Genomic DNA, 17,246 nt, shown 5'->3' on the forward strand with positions numbered 1-17,246 from the left:
TCAGGGCTCCCTCAGGTTATGCTGCCAAGTCAGCACTGTGACCATGCTGCTAGCCCAAGGGGCAGCTCCAGTCTCTGATAGGAAAGCAAAAGGAACAGTGGGACACTCAGGGCAGGGTTGTTTGGGTTTTGACCAGAGGAGCATATGGTATTCCGCCTCTGTGGAACACGCATGGATTTCCTGCTGGTGCTGGTCACCAGCCATGCATATGGGGTGTTAGCTGGGGCTGGGGCAGGGATGGCAATGCAGTGGAGGATGTGCAGCAGTGCCATTAGCCAAAAGATTGGGCTACTTTATTGAAGGGAAGTGGAAATCAGAGCTGGGTAATTGGTTTCCATTAAGGCAGCAAATGTCTAATTTTTGCTGCTGTAGCTGCTGTGTACAGATGACTGTTAACTGTCTGCTCCCCAGTGAGAGGGCAGCCTTTACATTTGGCTCCATGACATGGAATGCTGTGCAGTGAATGAAGCTCTGTAGAGCAGTTTCTCTTGAGGAGACTCTGGTCCCATACTTACTAGTTCTGCCAGAGGGATGAAGACCTGGCCTGATAAACCCCTCCCCCATCCCAGTTCCTGATAAGCCTCCTTTCTGGGGACCCCGTCACGCAACTGGCACAGCTCTTCCCCATCTGAGTCTTCCAGTCTGCAAGGCCCCCTGGGCATTGGAGCTGAGCCCGTATCTGCATGAGAGCACTCGCAGGGAAGAAAGCAGAACTGCAAGTGGTCCTCCCACTACTGGCAGACATGTGCATCCTGTGTCATCTTGTCTCCGAGTGGTGGCTCTCCTGTCATCAAAAGACCAGGGGATAGATGTGGCACTGGCAGTGGGCTCTGCTGTTCATGCCCAGAGGGCTTTTTGGACATGGTTGAAAGCCCAGTCCAGCCTGTGGATTGATACAGGGACATGATGTTTTTAAGTGCATGAGACAGATCCCCTTTGTCATGAAGGGAGGACACTGAGACAGGACTTCCATTCCTGGGAAGTTGAAGAGTCTCCTGGCTGGCTTCTGTTCAGACCGTGCTTTCGCAGGTGATGGTTGAGCTGCACAGGCAGGTGTGGGGCCAGAGGTCTTCCTTTCCTAGGTCCATGGATCTAAGGAAATCCTGCTCCGTGTTACTAAGATGGAGGGACACCAGGTCCAGAGGAAAGGTTAACATAGGTTCTCAGCCCAAGGAAGATGCAGCAGTCCTTGGGACAGGGCAGAAGGCTAGACTACAAATCTGAATCTTGGCATGAAAGAAACAACTGAGGGAGGGGAAGGGAAGGTGGTGATGGGAGCAGTCCAGTGGGCAAAAGCTGCTTTTGGAGGCAGGAAGCATGGGTTTGTTCCTGTCAGAGGCAGGCAGTAGCCTTTGCAGCATCTTGGCTGACTTCTCACTGAATGGGCTGGTCTCCTGTGTTCCATGCACAGTAATCCTGCAGCCACTCTTCTGATGCGAGCTGTCCTGGGTGGTGTCCCTCCTGTCACAATGGACATCACTTCCCTTATCCTCTTGAGTTGAACCACAGTGGGCAAGAATTTACCACACAGGTCTGTTCAGACAGCCATGCTCTCCTTGCTGTCAGGTGCCAGAGGGACCTGGCCAGAGCTGACTCCCCAGCATCTCTAGGCATGTTGGGGGAGAGCAAGAAATGTTGCACCCTTTTGGAGGTAGTTTGACGACTGACCTACCTGCAAGGAGACAGATGCTCAGGGAAGTGCCAGGCCAGCAGAGACTAGCAACAGGAGCTTGTCTGTGTCCAGGGTTCTGAGCAGGATCTTGAGATGCCTCCAGACTCCTGTAGGCCTCGTCCCCTCTTGCAGGGGGCTATTGTGCTGAGCCAAAACCTAGGAAACATTTAAGTAGTTGGAGCTGGGTTCACAGGGTGGAAAGCTCCCAGCCTAAGAGGAGAGGGAAGGCTTCAGTCTCCTAGCCTTTAAACTGAGCATGTGTAATCTGGACTCGCACGGAGCCTGTGAGCTGAGCAGTGACCCTGTAACACCACTGAGCTTTGTGTTAGTGCTCTGACATTTGAAAGGGGTGTCCCAATACTGCTGTAGCTCTGGTCTGGTTCAGGCTAACTGCCCTTGGCATTCTGTGCTAGCATGAATGTAGAGGGGTAGTAGTATTTGGTTTTAAGTGTGTGCATTTACATCCAAGAGACATACCTGTGTTTTGGCTCCTTCCTCCTGCCTGCCATAGGCCTCCCAGTCCACCTCTGGCTGGGCTAGACCCAGGGGATGTGCTAATAAAGCCTTAGTAGCGCCCTTGTATGCTTACATTTGGGACTCTAGTTAGGACAGGCAGTGGAAATGCAGAGCCCTTGCATGTACCTTTCCAGCAGCTTGTTTCTCAGGATTGCGGCCAGAGGCACTACATGTAGTGGATTCAGTGTGATGCCTAGCACTACTTGTGCCAAGTGCAGCTGCAAATCTACTGCTGCTCTTTTGGCCTCATCTAGGGTTTAGCCCTGCTTGCATGGATGGGAAGGAAGGTGCTCTCCAAAGTAAGACTTAAGGATTAAAATACAGCCAGCAATGTGTTTAACTGGCCCAGCATCTTCTGGGTTGTGCAACAGCGACCCGTGTTTGCTGTCGCTCCAGGAGAGCCCAAGCCAGGGTTGTAGCTGTTGTGAGACAAGCTCTGCTGTGTAATCTTGGCTCAGGGTCAGACAGCAGGAGTGGAGGAGGAAAGGCCTCCATACTGCAACTTTGTGGAAGGCTTTGCAGCCCAGAGGCTAGTGTGGGAAGATGGATCAGGTCTCCTGAGTGTGTGACCTTGAACTGTTACAGAGCTGCTGTACTGGGACTTGCCACAGAGCCTTGCCTTTGCACCCTTTGGAGATCACCATCATTCCCCTCACCTCCTTCATCCAGAGCCAGGAGGATAGAACAGGAAGGTGTTTATAATTCTAGTGATCTTGGCTGCCCTCCTCGTCTCCCACTGCAGACACACCTAGTCTCTGCTGAACTACAGAGCTTGAACTGGCTCTTTGGATAGGAGCAATATCTAGTAATGTTGCCACATAGAAATGGCCACTTAGCAAGAGCTGGCCTTAGAATGGACTGCAAAGGGCTGAGGGCAGTGGGGGCAATACAGCCATTCTGGGCCAGCACTGAATGTGATTGCAAGGCATGTATTGCTGACTCAGTGCATTATGGGCTGTCCCACCCAAGGTTCATGTGTGTCTTGTGCCAGGGCCAGCAGTATATTGCTGAGTGGACCATGTCAGTAAGAGCTGGCTTAACTTTGTGCAGCCCATGCCATACCGTCATCTGTCCAGCCCTGCTACCAGTCCCTAGGCACTGCTGGGGAGGTGGCTTGCCTATGTTCCCATTTGCTGGGGTGGAGCCAGCTCAGGGACTGCTGAGCCATCTCTATAGCAGAAAGAAGTTATCCTCTCTATGACTCCCTCCCAAAGGAGACTGCTTTAGTTCAGAAATTGATTTTTGTCTGTTTCTGATGCTGCTGTACTCTTTCAGGCCACCCAGGTAAGGGACCAAGTGGAAATGGCAATGACTGTACAAATTGATGATCCCTGCTTGTAAAGGCAGGATCCTGCAGAAGGACTTGCCAGAGCCACTTTCTTTTGACTCTCCCAGATAGCTGCCTCCTCTACAGTGGCTTTGAGATGGAGTGGCAGTGACGACTTTGAAGGCGAGAGGAGAGAAAACATGAATCCATTTATCCGTAGCACACAAGTTCATTCCAGGGCCCAGCAGAGACACATGGGCAGGCTCCATGACTGAGAAGTGTGGCTCCTGGAATCTGCTTGCCCTTCACAGAAAGCAGTGGCTCAGGTGCTCCAGGGCTGTGTTTGGGTTCCTGGGAGCACTGGCCACATTACTAGGGTGGGCCATTGTTCTCCCATAATTCCCTGCACAGCTGAAACACTGTCCTGGTTTACCTGTTCTGAATTGACTTGGCACTGGAGGTTATCCCCAGCCCTGCCTGCAGCCCCAAAACTTGGTGCGGCTCTGTACCGTTTGCATGGGAACATCTGGCACTAACAACACTAGAGATAGTGAAGGATTGACCTTGTCCAGGGGAAACGTGGAGTCTGACTAATGTGCGCGTCTCTTTACAGGGCTGAGCGGGCGACGGCCGTGCTTCTGGCAGACCCCTGCTTCCAGCTGCGCTCCATCCAATACTTGCTTGGCCATGCAGAGCCATCAATACTGGCAGCTGCGCCATCCTCAGCAGACAAGAGACATTTCTCCCTGCACAACTGTAAGTATCCATGACATATGCCAGTGAGAGCTGGGCAAAGCAAGGAGAAGGCAGGGGACCAGTGGGGCTGCACTGTTGGTGTTTTTTGACCAGGTTAACTCCAGCTTCCTCTGTGGGGAGGACAGGAGTGGTCCACTGGCAAGGCTGCAGCCCTGCCCAAATCTCTCCTTGTCTTACCTTTCTGGGAATGTCCATTTCCCTGCTTTGGAGATGCATATCCTGGGGACCTGGCTTGTCTATGAGGCATTTAAGAACAGAGCAGAGATGTGTCTTGGGCCCCTTCACTGCCCTTTTGCTCACAGCAGGCTCCTTTCCCAGAACAGGGGGCTATAGTATCTATGGCCAAGAGGGTCTACCAGGCTGATGCAGCAGAGTCCCAAGAGACTGGCCTAGGATCTGGCACTACTGGTAGCTGCCATGCTGGCTGCTTAGGCTCAGATCTGCTTGGGTGCAAGCAGCTCCTTTGCTGGGGGTAGGAGAGGGGGGAAGGCTGAGGGGGAGGCAAGGCAGCACTATGTGCAATATGTACCTGGAGGGGCCTGTGTAGAGACAAGGCCTTGTCGCACCAGCTGCAGGGTGGGGCTGGGCCAGCTCTTGGCCTGGCTTTGCCCCCTCTAAGACAAGATATTTGTAATGGGTGGCTTTTTATAGCTGGATTTTTCAGCCTCCATTTGTTTTCAAAGACATACAGGTTTGACAGGGACGAAGTCCCATAGCAGCCCATTAAATCCTCAACTGAAATCTGAGTCACTCCCTTACCTGCAGCATGGTGGGGGGATGGGTGCTATCAGGAGCTGCTCACCCATATGTTCTGGCCTGTAGCCGAAATGGAGGTTGTCCCTCATAGAGGAAGTAAATGTGTCTAAATATAACTGCAGCACTACAGAGCTGGGCTTGCCCTTCATCAGCCTCAAGGAGAGGACAGCAGAGCTGAGGCTGGGAATGAGCTGTACTTAGTGTCACAGAAACTGTCCTTAAAAACAGCCAGCTGTGGCCATTTCCATGGTGACCCAGGGGCACAAGCTGCAACAGTCTGAACTAAAGGGACAGAGAAAAGTGGGAGGCATGATTGTGCAGTGGACTTGCAGAAAACCACTCTTATTTTTATCCAGTCAGCCTGGATCTTCTCTCTCAGGCCCTTGGCAGACAGATGGACAGAGCTTGCCCTAAAGGCACCAGCAGTGGGTATGCCCAGGGCCCGGTGCTAACCGTGCTGGCAAACCATGGCTTGAACTTTTCACACTTGAAAGTACCTGGGAAAAATGGAGAGAAGTAAAAGGGCTTTACCAGCTGGCCTGCATTGTAATCCCTCCAGTCTTCAGTCTGTGCTGGAAGAAAGAGGTGACAGTGGAGTTGTTCCACGTCTCCATATTGCCTGAAGTCCTGGCTTGTGCTGTAGGAGACAATGCTCAACTGGTATGGTATGTGCCAGCAGCCTTCTGGCTGGAGCTCCAGGAAGGCCTACTTGAGCAGCTTCCTGATGCTGGCATCTGGAAGGTCCTAGGCACTGTAGAAGGTATGTCTGCTCCTTGCAGGGGTGTACACCTGGGCTCTGCCCAGCAGCTGCAGGTCATTGTGTCACTGAGGTGGGTTTAGTGGCTGGAGACAAAGTTGCAAACAGCTATAAAGTCCTCTGGTATTCAAAGTGCAGACAAGTGTCCAGGGGCTAGCTCCAATCTTCAGTGTTTGGCTTGTGCCTGTGCTTTGAGCCCTGTTTCAGTGTTCGAACACACAGCTCCATCCCAGTCAGCATACCATTCCCTGCATTGCGTGAGAGCTCCCCGCCATCCCAGGCAGTGGGGAAACGCTGTGGCAGGCTGAGCCAGGCCTTGGGCTGTGCTCCTCTATGGTACAGTTGGCCTCTGGGGCTGATAGAGGAGTCCTGAACACAAGCTTAAGGGATATTCTCTTTGCCCCTCTGGTCCTTGATCTGTACTGCAAGCACCACGTTGGGCTTGATCCCCTCATAGGCTAATGAAGGCTAAGGTCCCTCAAGGTGCTGAGCTCCTCCATCCAGCTGTGGTTACACAACCCTACACATTCTGGGGGCCCCATCCCTATGACAGCCTGCCTTCCAGATAGGAAGTGCCTTGTTCCTCCACACTATGGCCTTCTGCTTCCCACCTGATCCTGTTGGAGTAAGACCTCTCCTCTAGCTAGCTCATCTGTCTCCTTGCTCCCCCTGCTGTTTTGCCTTCACAACAACCCCCTCAGTCCTGGGCCTCCCTGCTGGTAATCTATATGGCCAATACCATGATTGCACCTTATCTCAGTTATGTTTTCTGAGCCCCTGCTGTGGCTCTTGTGTAGAAGAGGAGAGCAGCCTACTGAGTGCTTGTCCTTGTCTGCTTCTCTCTGCTTTTAACGCTAGAAGACCTGAAAGCTGGAACCTTGGCTCACCGGGTGGATTCTGTGTTGGGGCCATGCTTCACAGGGCAGCTTGGCAGGAATGCTCCTTGGTTACTGCTATCAAGCAAACATGTTTATAGTTTAATGGCTCCTGGTCAACATCTCTGCATAGTCTTGCATTCCCACTGCACCTTCAGCTGCTGTCCCACCCAGTGTATGACCCTGATCTGATGCTGTGTCTTTTGCAAAGGCCATCTCATCTGTCCTTAAGGCCAGCCTTAGTACTCGGGCCCTCAGTGGACTGTCACAGCTTACTCCCTCACCACATGCTCTTCTTTCTACAGACACAGACTACATCAGCCCAGAGGAACTGGCCAAGGTGGATCAGATGCTGAACCACCTAAATGAAGAGTCCAAGCAGGCAGCTGCTGCCATATTGGTGAGTCCTTCAGCCAGGAGCATGCTCCTTGCCTTGTTATTCAGCTAGCACTTGGATATTCCAGTGTCTATCATAGAGACCAGCGCTAACCTGACAACCAGCACCTGTTCTGGAGGAGAAAGTGTCTTCCCTATAGCTTGCTGAGGGAGGAGTCACTATTTGCTGTCTCATGCTGGCTCCACCTGACATGTTTGTTTTGGCATGTTGTGCAGCCTGGCTAGCAGTGTTGCCAGTATGCTGCTATGGGCTGAGGCACATCACTGTATAGAATGCTAGATGCACCAACTGCTCTGCTAGGCAGCTATAAACCAGGATTACTGTGCACGCAGTGGTGGGGATCAGGGTAAGTGGCCTGTTGGGACGTATGGGTGGTACTGGGAAAGTGAGGGACATGCCTTGGCTATGCAAATAACCCCAGTCCTGCACCAGGCACACCTTGGCCCAAGACCAGACTGTAAGGAGCAACTGAGATCTGTAGCAATTTAGGTTCTCTGGAGTTGGTTGGTGCCATCCACCTGGATCTGGACACAGAATCTGATTGAAAACCTGTTATCCTGCTGCTACACTGGCTTAACAGGGTTGGAGGAGGAAACTACCCAAAGCAGTGGTCTGGGTTTGTGCTCTGCTTCTGCTCCCTGCTTGCAGATGGGCAGATCAAGGGGGATGAGCTTGTGCATTCCTGCTCCACCAAACTTTAAAACCAAGTGCCTGGGAGAGGCAGTGACATTTCTATCCTGGCAGTGTTGAGTCACTTGACTGCGTGTATTGACAACATTATATAGAAGCAGGATGTTGGCTGCCCTGATTCCACTTCTTTATCTGTTGCAGGTTAGGGCAGTGCTTCCCAAACTTTTCCTCAGCATGACCACATTTACGATCCCATTTCCACAGCACGACCCATGTTCTCTCTTAAGCTGCTCTGTGTGCACAGCCACGCAGGATTACTTGGCAGCGTGGTACACGCAACCATGCAGGCTTGCCTGGCTGCGTGGCATGAGTTTGTCTGCATAGCCATGCACACCGCATAACTTAGAGAGAGACCTGCATGACTCCATTTTGTCAGCGTGGCTCCTCACTCCTATCTCGCATCCCCCACCTCCCCAGGTGCCCCAGGGCCAGGGCCCGCAGCCCCCTGCCACGCCCCAGTAGCACGTGAGCCCAGGCTGCAACCTGTGGGAGGCAGCAGCTGCTGTGGCAGCTGCTGTGGCTGGAGCGGAGCGCAGAGGCCAGCTGTCCTGCCCCCAGAGGGAGGCACAACCGAAGAGGAGGCTGTGAGCAGGGGGAGGAAATGCAGGCCAACCACTGCAGGCATGGGGCTCCCTGCCCTGCTGTGCCATGTTCGCCAAGGTGAGATGCCCCCTGTCCTCCTGACAGCAGTACAGGGCACAACTCCATGCTGCTGTTGTTGCTGTGCCTCACCTTGGCTGCCATAGTGGCACAGATAGGGCAGGGGGGTTGTGGGAGCAGGGTGTACATGTGTGGGGTTTGTGGGATGTGAGGAAAGGGGAGGCTAGGAGGAACCCCCCACACATAGCACACAGCCCCTGTTGTCAGCCACAGCAGCAGGCAGCAGGTGCTCATGGCCTGTGCAGGCACTGCCACCTGGCAGCACACAGCTCCACCCAGTGCCGCACATGGTGGCAAGGACCGCAGCCAGGCCAGCCCACCTCTATCATGCAGGGCTCCCTGTGGTGCACAGGCAGCTCCCAGCACTTGCTTACCACTGGGGGAAGCCCTGTGCAATGTTGCCGGCTGCCTTCCCTGCCCCCTGCCATACAAGTCCTGGGATTCCACTGGGAAGCAAGGGGTTGGGCTCCCTTCCACTTGCTGCAGATTCCAGGGACATAGCATAGCATAACAAGGCGTGGGGGAAGCTGGTTTCATTGTGTGGGGCTTCCCCCGGTGGTGTACAAGTGCCAGGAGCTGCAAGTGCACTGCGAGGAGCCCCGTGCAATGAGACAGGCAGGCCTGGCTGTACTCCTTGCCATGTGTGGCACTAGCTGGAGCCACACACTGCAAGGCAGCAGTGCCTGTGCAGGCCGCAAGTGCCTGCTGCTGCTGACAATGGTGGCTGTGTTCCATGGGGGGAGAGTGTGTGAGGGGTCCCCACGCCTCCTCGCCCTCCCTCACATCCATATCCTGCTCACCTGAACTCTGCTGCCCTGCTGCTCCCCTGGGCACAGGCTTCGCACTGCCACCAACCCCATGCTCCCTGCCCCTGGCCAGCTGCACCTTCCCCTCTGCCTGCCCCCGCCACTTTCTTACCTGGTGCCCAGAGCGAGCGGGATGCCAGGGAAGCTGAGCAGGTCCCGCAGCAGCTGCAGCCCTGCCCAAAATGTGCATGCTGGCTGGGCTGGGCCCTTCTGCACCCGAGGTCGGAAGCAAAGCATGTAGGTTGGGAGGGTACAATTAGCTGGTGGGTGCCTTCCAGGCCAGATGAAATGGCCTGATGGGCTGGATCAGGCCTGCAGGCCATATTTTGCCCACACCTGGATTAAAGTGATTTTATTTCTCGTGGCCCCATCTGTTGTTTCTGCAACCCCATTCAGGGTCATCACCCAGTTTGGGAACCACTCACTGGGTTAGGGTTTTAGGTCTGTGTTGTGTCAGCATTGATGGTGGTCTTTTGTAGAGACTAAATTATGGATTGTATGTGATGAGGCAGGATCCTCCCGATCCAAACCAGGCAAGGGATGGTTTCTGGTTCCTTGGGTCTACTTCTGATTCTGTGATTCATGGCTCATTATCCTCTCCTGGATTCCTGTTATTTTTTCTCCACACCACGGGTATTAATGACCCTTTATCCTTTTTAATGGTCTTGAAGTTCCACTATTCAAACTATCCTTTCTTCTGCAGTTTTGCGCTCTCTTAGCAGTTCCTGGTAATGTCTCTGCTATGTCACATGCCTACAGACTGTTTTTGGCTTTAGCTAAAAACCTTAATTTACAGTTGGTAATGTTAGCTCTGGTGTAGAAATAACTCAGTGAAGTATTGGAGGCACTGTCAAGATGTTCAAGGTTAGATTTTATTTAATGAATCTGAATAATAGACATGCATTTAACCAGAATGACTGATGACACACTATCTTTTGACTCTTGACTTTTCTAATCTTCATATATAATCTAACAAATCACTGCATATTCCAGTAGTTATATTTGTTTTTGCTTTAAATTTAAATTGAAAAATATAGTGTTAACCCCCTAGCATATTAGTAAGGCTTGTAGTTTCTCTTCAACTGGATAAAAATGCGTTGTGTTATATGTGATGATCAGGGATCCTGGTTTTCTTTGTTTAAATATCGAAAATTCTGATAAAAATCCCAAATTCTAATTTAAAAAACATCCAAATCTGTGTTTTTCTGTGATTAAAATGAAACAGCACTATATGTGTATAGGTTTCAGCTGAACACAATGTTTTATTGATATATTTACAATTTTAAAGCAATTTGGAAGCCTACCAGTGCCTCAAATCATTATCATAAAATTAATTCTAAATACTTCTACATTTTGGTGTTTGATTTTGGTTTTTTAATCACAGAAAATCAGAGCTTCCCCTGCCCCTTCGTTTATCAGAATGCATGGGTCCAGCTGCAGCTGTCCCGCCTGCTGCTTTGTGGCGCTGAGCAGACCTGATACGCCAGTGCCTTTGCCCATCACTCCCAAGCCACAGCCCTCACAGTGCCCCTCTTACCCCTGGTTCTGCCCTCCCACCTTACCTGGAAAGACCTGCTGGAGCTGCTCTCCACCTCTGCCTGGCTGTCACATACTCCCCCCTCACCAGACCCAAGCAGCCTCCTGCAGACTGGAGCTCTGCCAGCCTGCAAGGGGGAAACTCATGGGGAAATTCTTTAGATGAGAAAATCCATGTTTCTGTGGCAAATGGAAAACCTGGGTCCCTGACAATGATGTGCCACACCATCTGTACTGTCTGTTTCAAAATCCTAGATCTGCCCATGCCCAATGACCACTTCCAGGGAGGTATGCTGGGTACAGGTCTGTATGGCCATGGCCAAGAAACTGGGGCAAGAAAGGAACAGGATCACCAGCACTCATGATGAGAATGGCTCAAGCTGCTTGCCATGGCATGCACAGAGCTGATACCCTGGTGCTTCCTCCATTTTGACCACTTCTAATTTGCCTCTGCAGCCTACCAGCGAAGAGGATCTGTGTCCTATCTGCTATGCACACCCCATCTCTGCTGTCTTCAGGCCATGTACCCACAAATCCTGCAAGTGAGTAATCCCATCATACCCCTAATGGCTGGGTATAGCCAGATCAGCTAAGAACTTATGGCGGCTCTAGTAGTCTTCCCTGGGCACTTCCAGTTGCCCACAGCATCTGTTCTTCCTGTGCAAGTGCCCTGAGGCTGGAGACTCCAGACCCACACCCTTTGGGAAACCTGCAGTTCTTGGATATTCTTTGTTGGGCTAAGGCTTTGGTGCCCAGTGCAGAACCTGTTTTGGTCTGCACTTGCTCATGCCAGTTGCCAAACACATGCTGCAGACACTAGAATCAGGATCTGTCCTGAAGCATCCAAGGAACAATCTGGGTGGAACGAGGGGCTCAACACTGCTCCCTGACAGCTTGTGCTTTGTCTCTCTAGAGCCTGCATTAACCAGCACCTGATGAACAACAAGGACTGCTTCTTTTGCAAGGCCACCATCACAGGTGTAGATGACTTCACTAAACCAGCCAGCTCCTAGCATGTGACTCTACTGCAGAGCCTGCCAGATCCTCGGGGCCCCTTTCACTTCACTTAACCGTAGGGCTCAACTGCCCAGCTTTGGTTTATTTATAAGCTCTTCTGTTGCCAAGGGGCTACTGTACCCAGGCCCAGTCACTGCCCTGTGCCTAGCACAGTGCCTGCTTTCCTTCTCCTGCTAGTAGGCTCTTTATAGAGGCAGGACTGTGAGCCAGGTCTATGGCTTCCAGCTTCCTCTGGTAGCCTAATCAGAAATAAGGGCCTCCCTCCTCTGGATGCCTGTTCTATAAAGCAAGAGCTCTAGCCACCCCAGGGGCTAGGTCTAAACTAGGTAGGGTTAATCCCAATTCAACCTCCAAAGGCTGAAGTCTGGTTTCCTCCTGGTTCTCCAGCCATCTGTCCTGCTGCCATTACCATTTGTAGGTGAAAGTGCCTGTTTGAGTTGGTGGATCTTAAATGCTAGCAGGTAACTCCAGGTAGCAAGCATCCCACGGCAATGGCATTTGGGCAAAGGGGAGGAAAGAATGGGCCTCGGGTGTTGTTGCTGGGGAGTAGAGGTCATAGTCATTACTAATCCAGTTGTTCTGGGCCTGACAGGACAGGGCTGAGTTCAGCATCTCATTTGTCATTGTTTCTGTGAGAAGCAGAGGTGCCATCATCCTATAGTCCAAGGTGAGAGCCTTCTTACCAGCAGCCTCAGCTTCCCAGCCCCCAGGCTATAAAGATTCAGCAGGCAGACTGGTTTTGTCGCGTACTGTTATTGGAAGCTTTGTCTAGGAAACAGAGATCTTGTTCCTGCTGGCGCAGACCTAGGGCTCAGTTGCAGTGGTGCTTAGTGCTATGGGCTGTGTGGTGTGTGTGACATGTAATAAGCAATAGCATGTGATTTGTGGCAAGCCTCATTCCAGGCACTAAGCCATGGTAGGGATCTTTAAGTTATGTGCATCTGTACTGTGTTTGACTTGCCCCTAAAGTGGGGCACTATGTCTATGGAATGGAGCATTAAATTATTATTCTTCTGTATATAGCTGCAGACAAGCTACTGCTTCATGGCACTGCCATGGAATATGAAGGAACTTGACATCCAGCTGCTCCTGCAGGATAGTGTAGTCTCCTTACCTCAGGGGCACAGGAACAGCAGCAGAAAGAAGCCAACACCAGAGCCACACCATCTCTTGTTAGGCTGTAACTGCATTTGGTATTGTTCCACTTAAAAAAGAGCTGTTACCCCACCTACATGACAGGGCACCCTGCCCAAGATGCTGCAAGCAGTACAAAGCAGTGGTATGAGCCAGGCCTATACCATTAACCCAGCATCATCCATATTTCATGGCTGTAAACAAGCAAGTGCTCCTGCTTTCTGGTATTTTTCTGCCTCCTTTAACCTGACTGCCTATGGCTCCAGTCCTGGAGGGGGGAGGGGACAAGGTACAGCCTGAGGTGGGTGCTGACAGCTGCCTGCCTGGCCCTGCCCACTGACGGCTGCAGTGGTGGAGAGCTCCCAACATGCGTGGTTCCTAGTCAGAGAATGGTCCTTTACAGGGCTGTGCCAGAAATGAAGGGTTAGTCGTTCAGTCAAGGAGCTATAAATATTTAATCCAGCCAGTGCACTGGCCTGGAGAGTCCTTGGCAATCTCGGACTGTTCTGGCACAGCAGCAAGGACTCCAGGGACATTACATGATGATGCGTGGCTCTGGCACAGATTCAGAGATGGACTTGTGAGGCAGCACACTGGCACCATTGAGGTAGAGCTCATCATTGACGATGACGTCCTCACCCAGCACTGTCACATTCTCCATGCGCACCTAGCCAAGACAGGGCAGTGGTCATGCATCCAGCACAGTGCTGCTTTCAGAGCAGAGGCAGTCTACTGCAGATTGCAGCCAGTCACCACCACTGAGCTGGGGGACAGCAACTGCACCACCATGCAAAAGAAGACTATCTTTAGCAATGCAGGTACTCTTGGGTCAAGAATGATGCCAGGCTGCCCCTTCCCGGGGTACCAAACTCACTTGTATTTAAAACCTTTGTGAGAAGAGGCCAGGTCCTCACTAAGAATATGGCTAAGGGCAAGAAGACCAGTGCACTCTTATCTGGCCACAGTGCTTCTTGCACGCCTCCTGTTGAGTTGCCCTTGCACTGCCAGTTGAACCAGCAGGAAGAGGTCTGACGAGTGAACCCACTCACTACCTGGCTTCCTGCCAGGGCCAGCCCCTTCTGTTGGCATAAGTCAACCTACACAAGTACTTACCCACTGGCCCACAGAAGACCTCCAGCCAACAATGCAGGACTCTAGCCAGGAGTGAGAACAAATTTGGGAGCCTTTCAAGATTGTGCAGCGCTTGATGCGCACCCCATCCTCCACCACCACTCCTGCCCCAATGGTAACATTGGGGCCAATAGTGCAGTTCATGCCAATCTTGGCAGTGGGGTCCTGGAAGAGCAGAGAGGCAGACGCTGTCAGGTTCACCCATCACTCTGCAGCCTCTTCCCACAGTAGATGACTGCCTGTACTGCTGAGGGAATTAATGCTCTGTTCTCAAAACAATATAACCTAGCCCTAGCCCTGTTTCTTTGCATGGTAGAGCTGATAGTGAGGGCAAGAGATTGGCTCAGCAGAGGTAACCACGGGGTGGCATTTTGCCCATTAAAAAGTCTGTATCATCATGCTAAAGAGGACCCCTCTGTCCCACTTCTTAGCCCTGAATACACCTATACCCTGAGCTAGATTGAGCCAGCCACAACAGGCTTACTGGATGGGTTCTTCTCTGAGCAGAGCTGAGGGCCTGCCAGCTAAGGGACAGCCCCTGCATGGCAAGCATCCAGAATGATTAACTTGCCACCCACTGTCAGGCAAAAAGAGAGAAGTACCACATGAAATGTTGCAGATCGGCACAAGGGTCCACAAGTGCTGGGGAAGCTTAGCCCTAGGCTCCCACCTTCCCTTCAAGCATGCCCAGGTCATCCTTAGGCAGACCCATCCCTTGGTGCAGTGCTATATGCACATGATGGATTAGGTATGCCAGCTTGTACATAGCTGGCTGAGAGGAGCACAGGTGTGTTCTACTCTGCTGCACCTGCCCCTTGCCCAGCATGCTCAGCCAGAGTAACTGCCTGCTCATCCTGGGGGGTTGGGCTTGGGTTTACAGTGTTACAAGCTATCAGGGGAAAGGAACCCAGCAGAAACTGTGCACTTAAGCAGAAATCTGCTATGAGCTATGCAACTGCATAAAAGAACACACAAGATACAAGGGCAACAGGACCTGGAAAATACAGAGACAAAGCGAGTTTTGATGCATAAAGCCAGGATGCAGCCTCATTTGGACAGTACGTGGGACCTACTGCTGAACCCACCTAGTCATACAGAATAGTCCACTGGATATCCTCTGGGGACTGCCTCCATCCCAGCATCACTATGCTGGTATGGACAACCAGTATCCTTCTCTGTCCACACTGGAGCTAACCCCCAGTTATCAGGTCAAAAGCCACCCTTGTCTCAGCTTTTACAATACTGCCCAGATGCCCATAGAAAGACACAGCCAGAACACATAAAAAGGTGGATTAGGCTCAGGCCAGTGCAGCAGGTCAGCTAGTTTCCTATGCGGGGTCATGGGTCAGTACCCTGAGTGAGACAGCAGCCTCCAATCTATCAGTGAAACAAAACTGAAAAAGCCAAAGCTATCATCTGCTGTAACACAGTAGCAAAGCAACTTCTGTCCTGCAACCTAGAATAGGAGGCTATCACTCCAGTGTTACTCTGCTCCTGGTTCTGCATTCATCAAGGGGATGGAGCATATTAGGATGGAAATGCCCCAAGTGGCTCCACAGATGGTCAAGGGGGAAACAGGTATTTCCTTTTCCTCCAGCTCACTACCCCAGCACCAAGGCCAGCTACACGGGTGGTGAAGGACTGGTATATCCCATTACCCCAGCACAGCAAGGGGTATATACAGGCGCTAGTCTAGTGATGTGCCTAGCGGTGGTTGGCAGAGCTCACCAGCACTTACCACCAGGACATTCCCCACAAAGCCAGGGCCTGAATGCAGCCTCTCTGGGTGCTGAACTCTCAGCGACTGCAGGTACATGCACATGCCTGTCAGGAAGTCTTTAGGCTGCCCAATGTCCATCCAGAATCCTGCAGGAACAGAGCAATACTGACAGTCCATAAGACACATGCCACAGGGCTGGCCCAAGACCCCAGGATGCTACTGCAGGCAGAGGACTCCCCCCATATACCTGAAGCTGGTGCTAAGTCAACAGCTCAGCCCATCAGAAAAGAAATACCCATCTGATACTGAGTCACCAGTTTTGTTATATACAAGAGGCACATCAGTTTGGGGTGAGTACCCTGACAACTCTGAAGCAAGGCAAAAGGAAAGAAACTCCTTTACCTTACAGCAGAGCAAGGGAACAAGGATGTTTCTTGCCACTGCAGCTTTCAGAAAGACATATTTCCTTTTCCCTGAGACAGGACAAGGCTGGGGGAGGAGCCACCTCTGTCCAGGGAATGACAGGACCCTTACCCTGCAGCTCCATGGCATATAGCTGCCCATCCTTGGCCATCACTGGAAAGATTTCCTTCTCTATGGAAGTGGGCCGTAGCTGCAGATGAACACATGGGGCCAAATCAAGACCAGTTCCACCACAGGACTCCCAGGTGACACTAAAGATAATGGGTTCACAGCTCCCAGATTCCTAGCCTTCCCCACCTTCCTATCAAGTCTAAGACCTGCTCTTCACCAACGCACCCTGTGAATACGCAGCTTTCAGCCCCCCAGAGATGCTAAACATCCTCACGTATCTACCATGTGAGCAGAACTGGTTCCTACCAACCCCCTTGGCTCCTCAGCAAGGCTAGTTTGCTGGAGTGACCAAGTGCTGCCTTTCCTATTGCCCTGGAAGTGCAGCCCCCCTGTCCTCCTCAGTTGCCATCTTCCCCTGCTTCGCATGCACATAACCCCAGGAGATCCACTCCCTCCCCCTCTGCTCCCCCATTTCTTTCCAATATGTGGCTGCTGCTGCTGCTGGCGGCCAGCCGCCTACCTGGATCCTCTGCAGCAGGCTGGGGTTGAAGATGTACATGCCAGCATTGATCTTGTTGGACACAAACACCTGCGGCTTTTCCACAAAGCGGTGGATACGCCCGGTCTCCGCGTCGCAGACCACCACGCCATACTTGGACGGCTCTTCCACCTTTGTCACCTGCGAGGCTCGGAGTCACCCCTGGGCAGCCCCGTGCAGAGCTAGCGCCTCTGCGCCCCTCCCTGCCACACGGGCACTTCCTCGGCCCTGGAAACCCAGGCGATGCAGCCGCAGCCACAGGTGCCCGCTCTGCCCCTCGGGAGGGAAGGGCCGGCAGCCCCGCACTCACCACGATGGAGCCCTCGCGGCCGTGGTGCCGGTGGAAGCGCAGGAGGGCGGTGAAGGGGAAGTCGCAGATGACGTCGCTGTTGAGCACGAAGAAGGGCTCGGTGCCCTCGGCCAGCAGCTCGCGGGCCAACGCCAGGGGCCCGGCTGTGGGCACAGCGCGGCTCAGCGGCGCCCA

General features: G+C 52.4%; 2 protein-coding genes across 5 annotated transcripts in view; one reads left to right on the plus strand and one right to left on the minus strand.

Annotated features, from left to right (window-relative positions):
• Window positions 1-11,951, plus strand: part of RNF123 (ring finger protein 123) — a 170,791-nt gene extending 158,840 nt beyond the window's left edge. For all 4 annotated transcript variants that reach the window (XM_019547488.1, XM_019547486.1, XM_019547490.1 and 1 more), the window contains 4 exons: window positions 4,069-4,211; window positions 6,905-6,999; window positions 11,145-11,230; window positions 11,602-11,951. In XM_019547488.1, the coding sequence (XP_019403033.1) occupies window positions 4,069-4,211; window positions 6,905-6,999; window positions 11,145-11,230; window positions 11,602-11,701 (424 nt within the window). In that variant the 3' untranslated portion in view covers window positions 11,702-11,951. The remainder of the gene's footprint in view (window positions 1-4,068; window positions 4,212-6,904; window positions 7,000-11,144; window positions 11,231-11,601) is intronic.
• Window positions 11,952-13,270: 1,319 nt separating this feature from the next.
• On the minus strand, window positions 13,271-17,246 carry GMPPB (GDP-mannose pyrophosphorylase B; the record flags this gene model as incomplete). The annotated part of the gene is made up of 6 exons (XM_019547389.1): window positions 13,271-13,506; window positions 13,953-14,135; window positions 15,709-15,836; window positions 16,225-16,303; window positions 16,745-16,903; window positions 17,073-17,246. Coding segments are annotated over 6 exons (855 nt in total), but the record flags the coding sequence as incomplete, so codon positions are not given.

The sequence above is a fragment of the Crocodylus porosus genome, unplaced genomic scaffold, assembly GCF_001723895.1.
Source record: "Crocodylus porosus isolate Cpor-Errol unplaced genomic scaffold, CroPor_comp1, whole genome shotgun sequence".
NCBI classification, from domain to species: Eukaryota; Metazoa; Chordata; order Crocodylia; family Crocodylidae; genus Crocodylus; species Crocodylus porosus.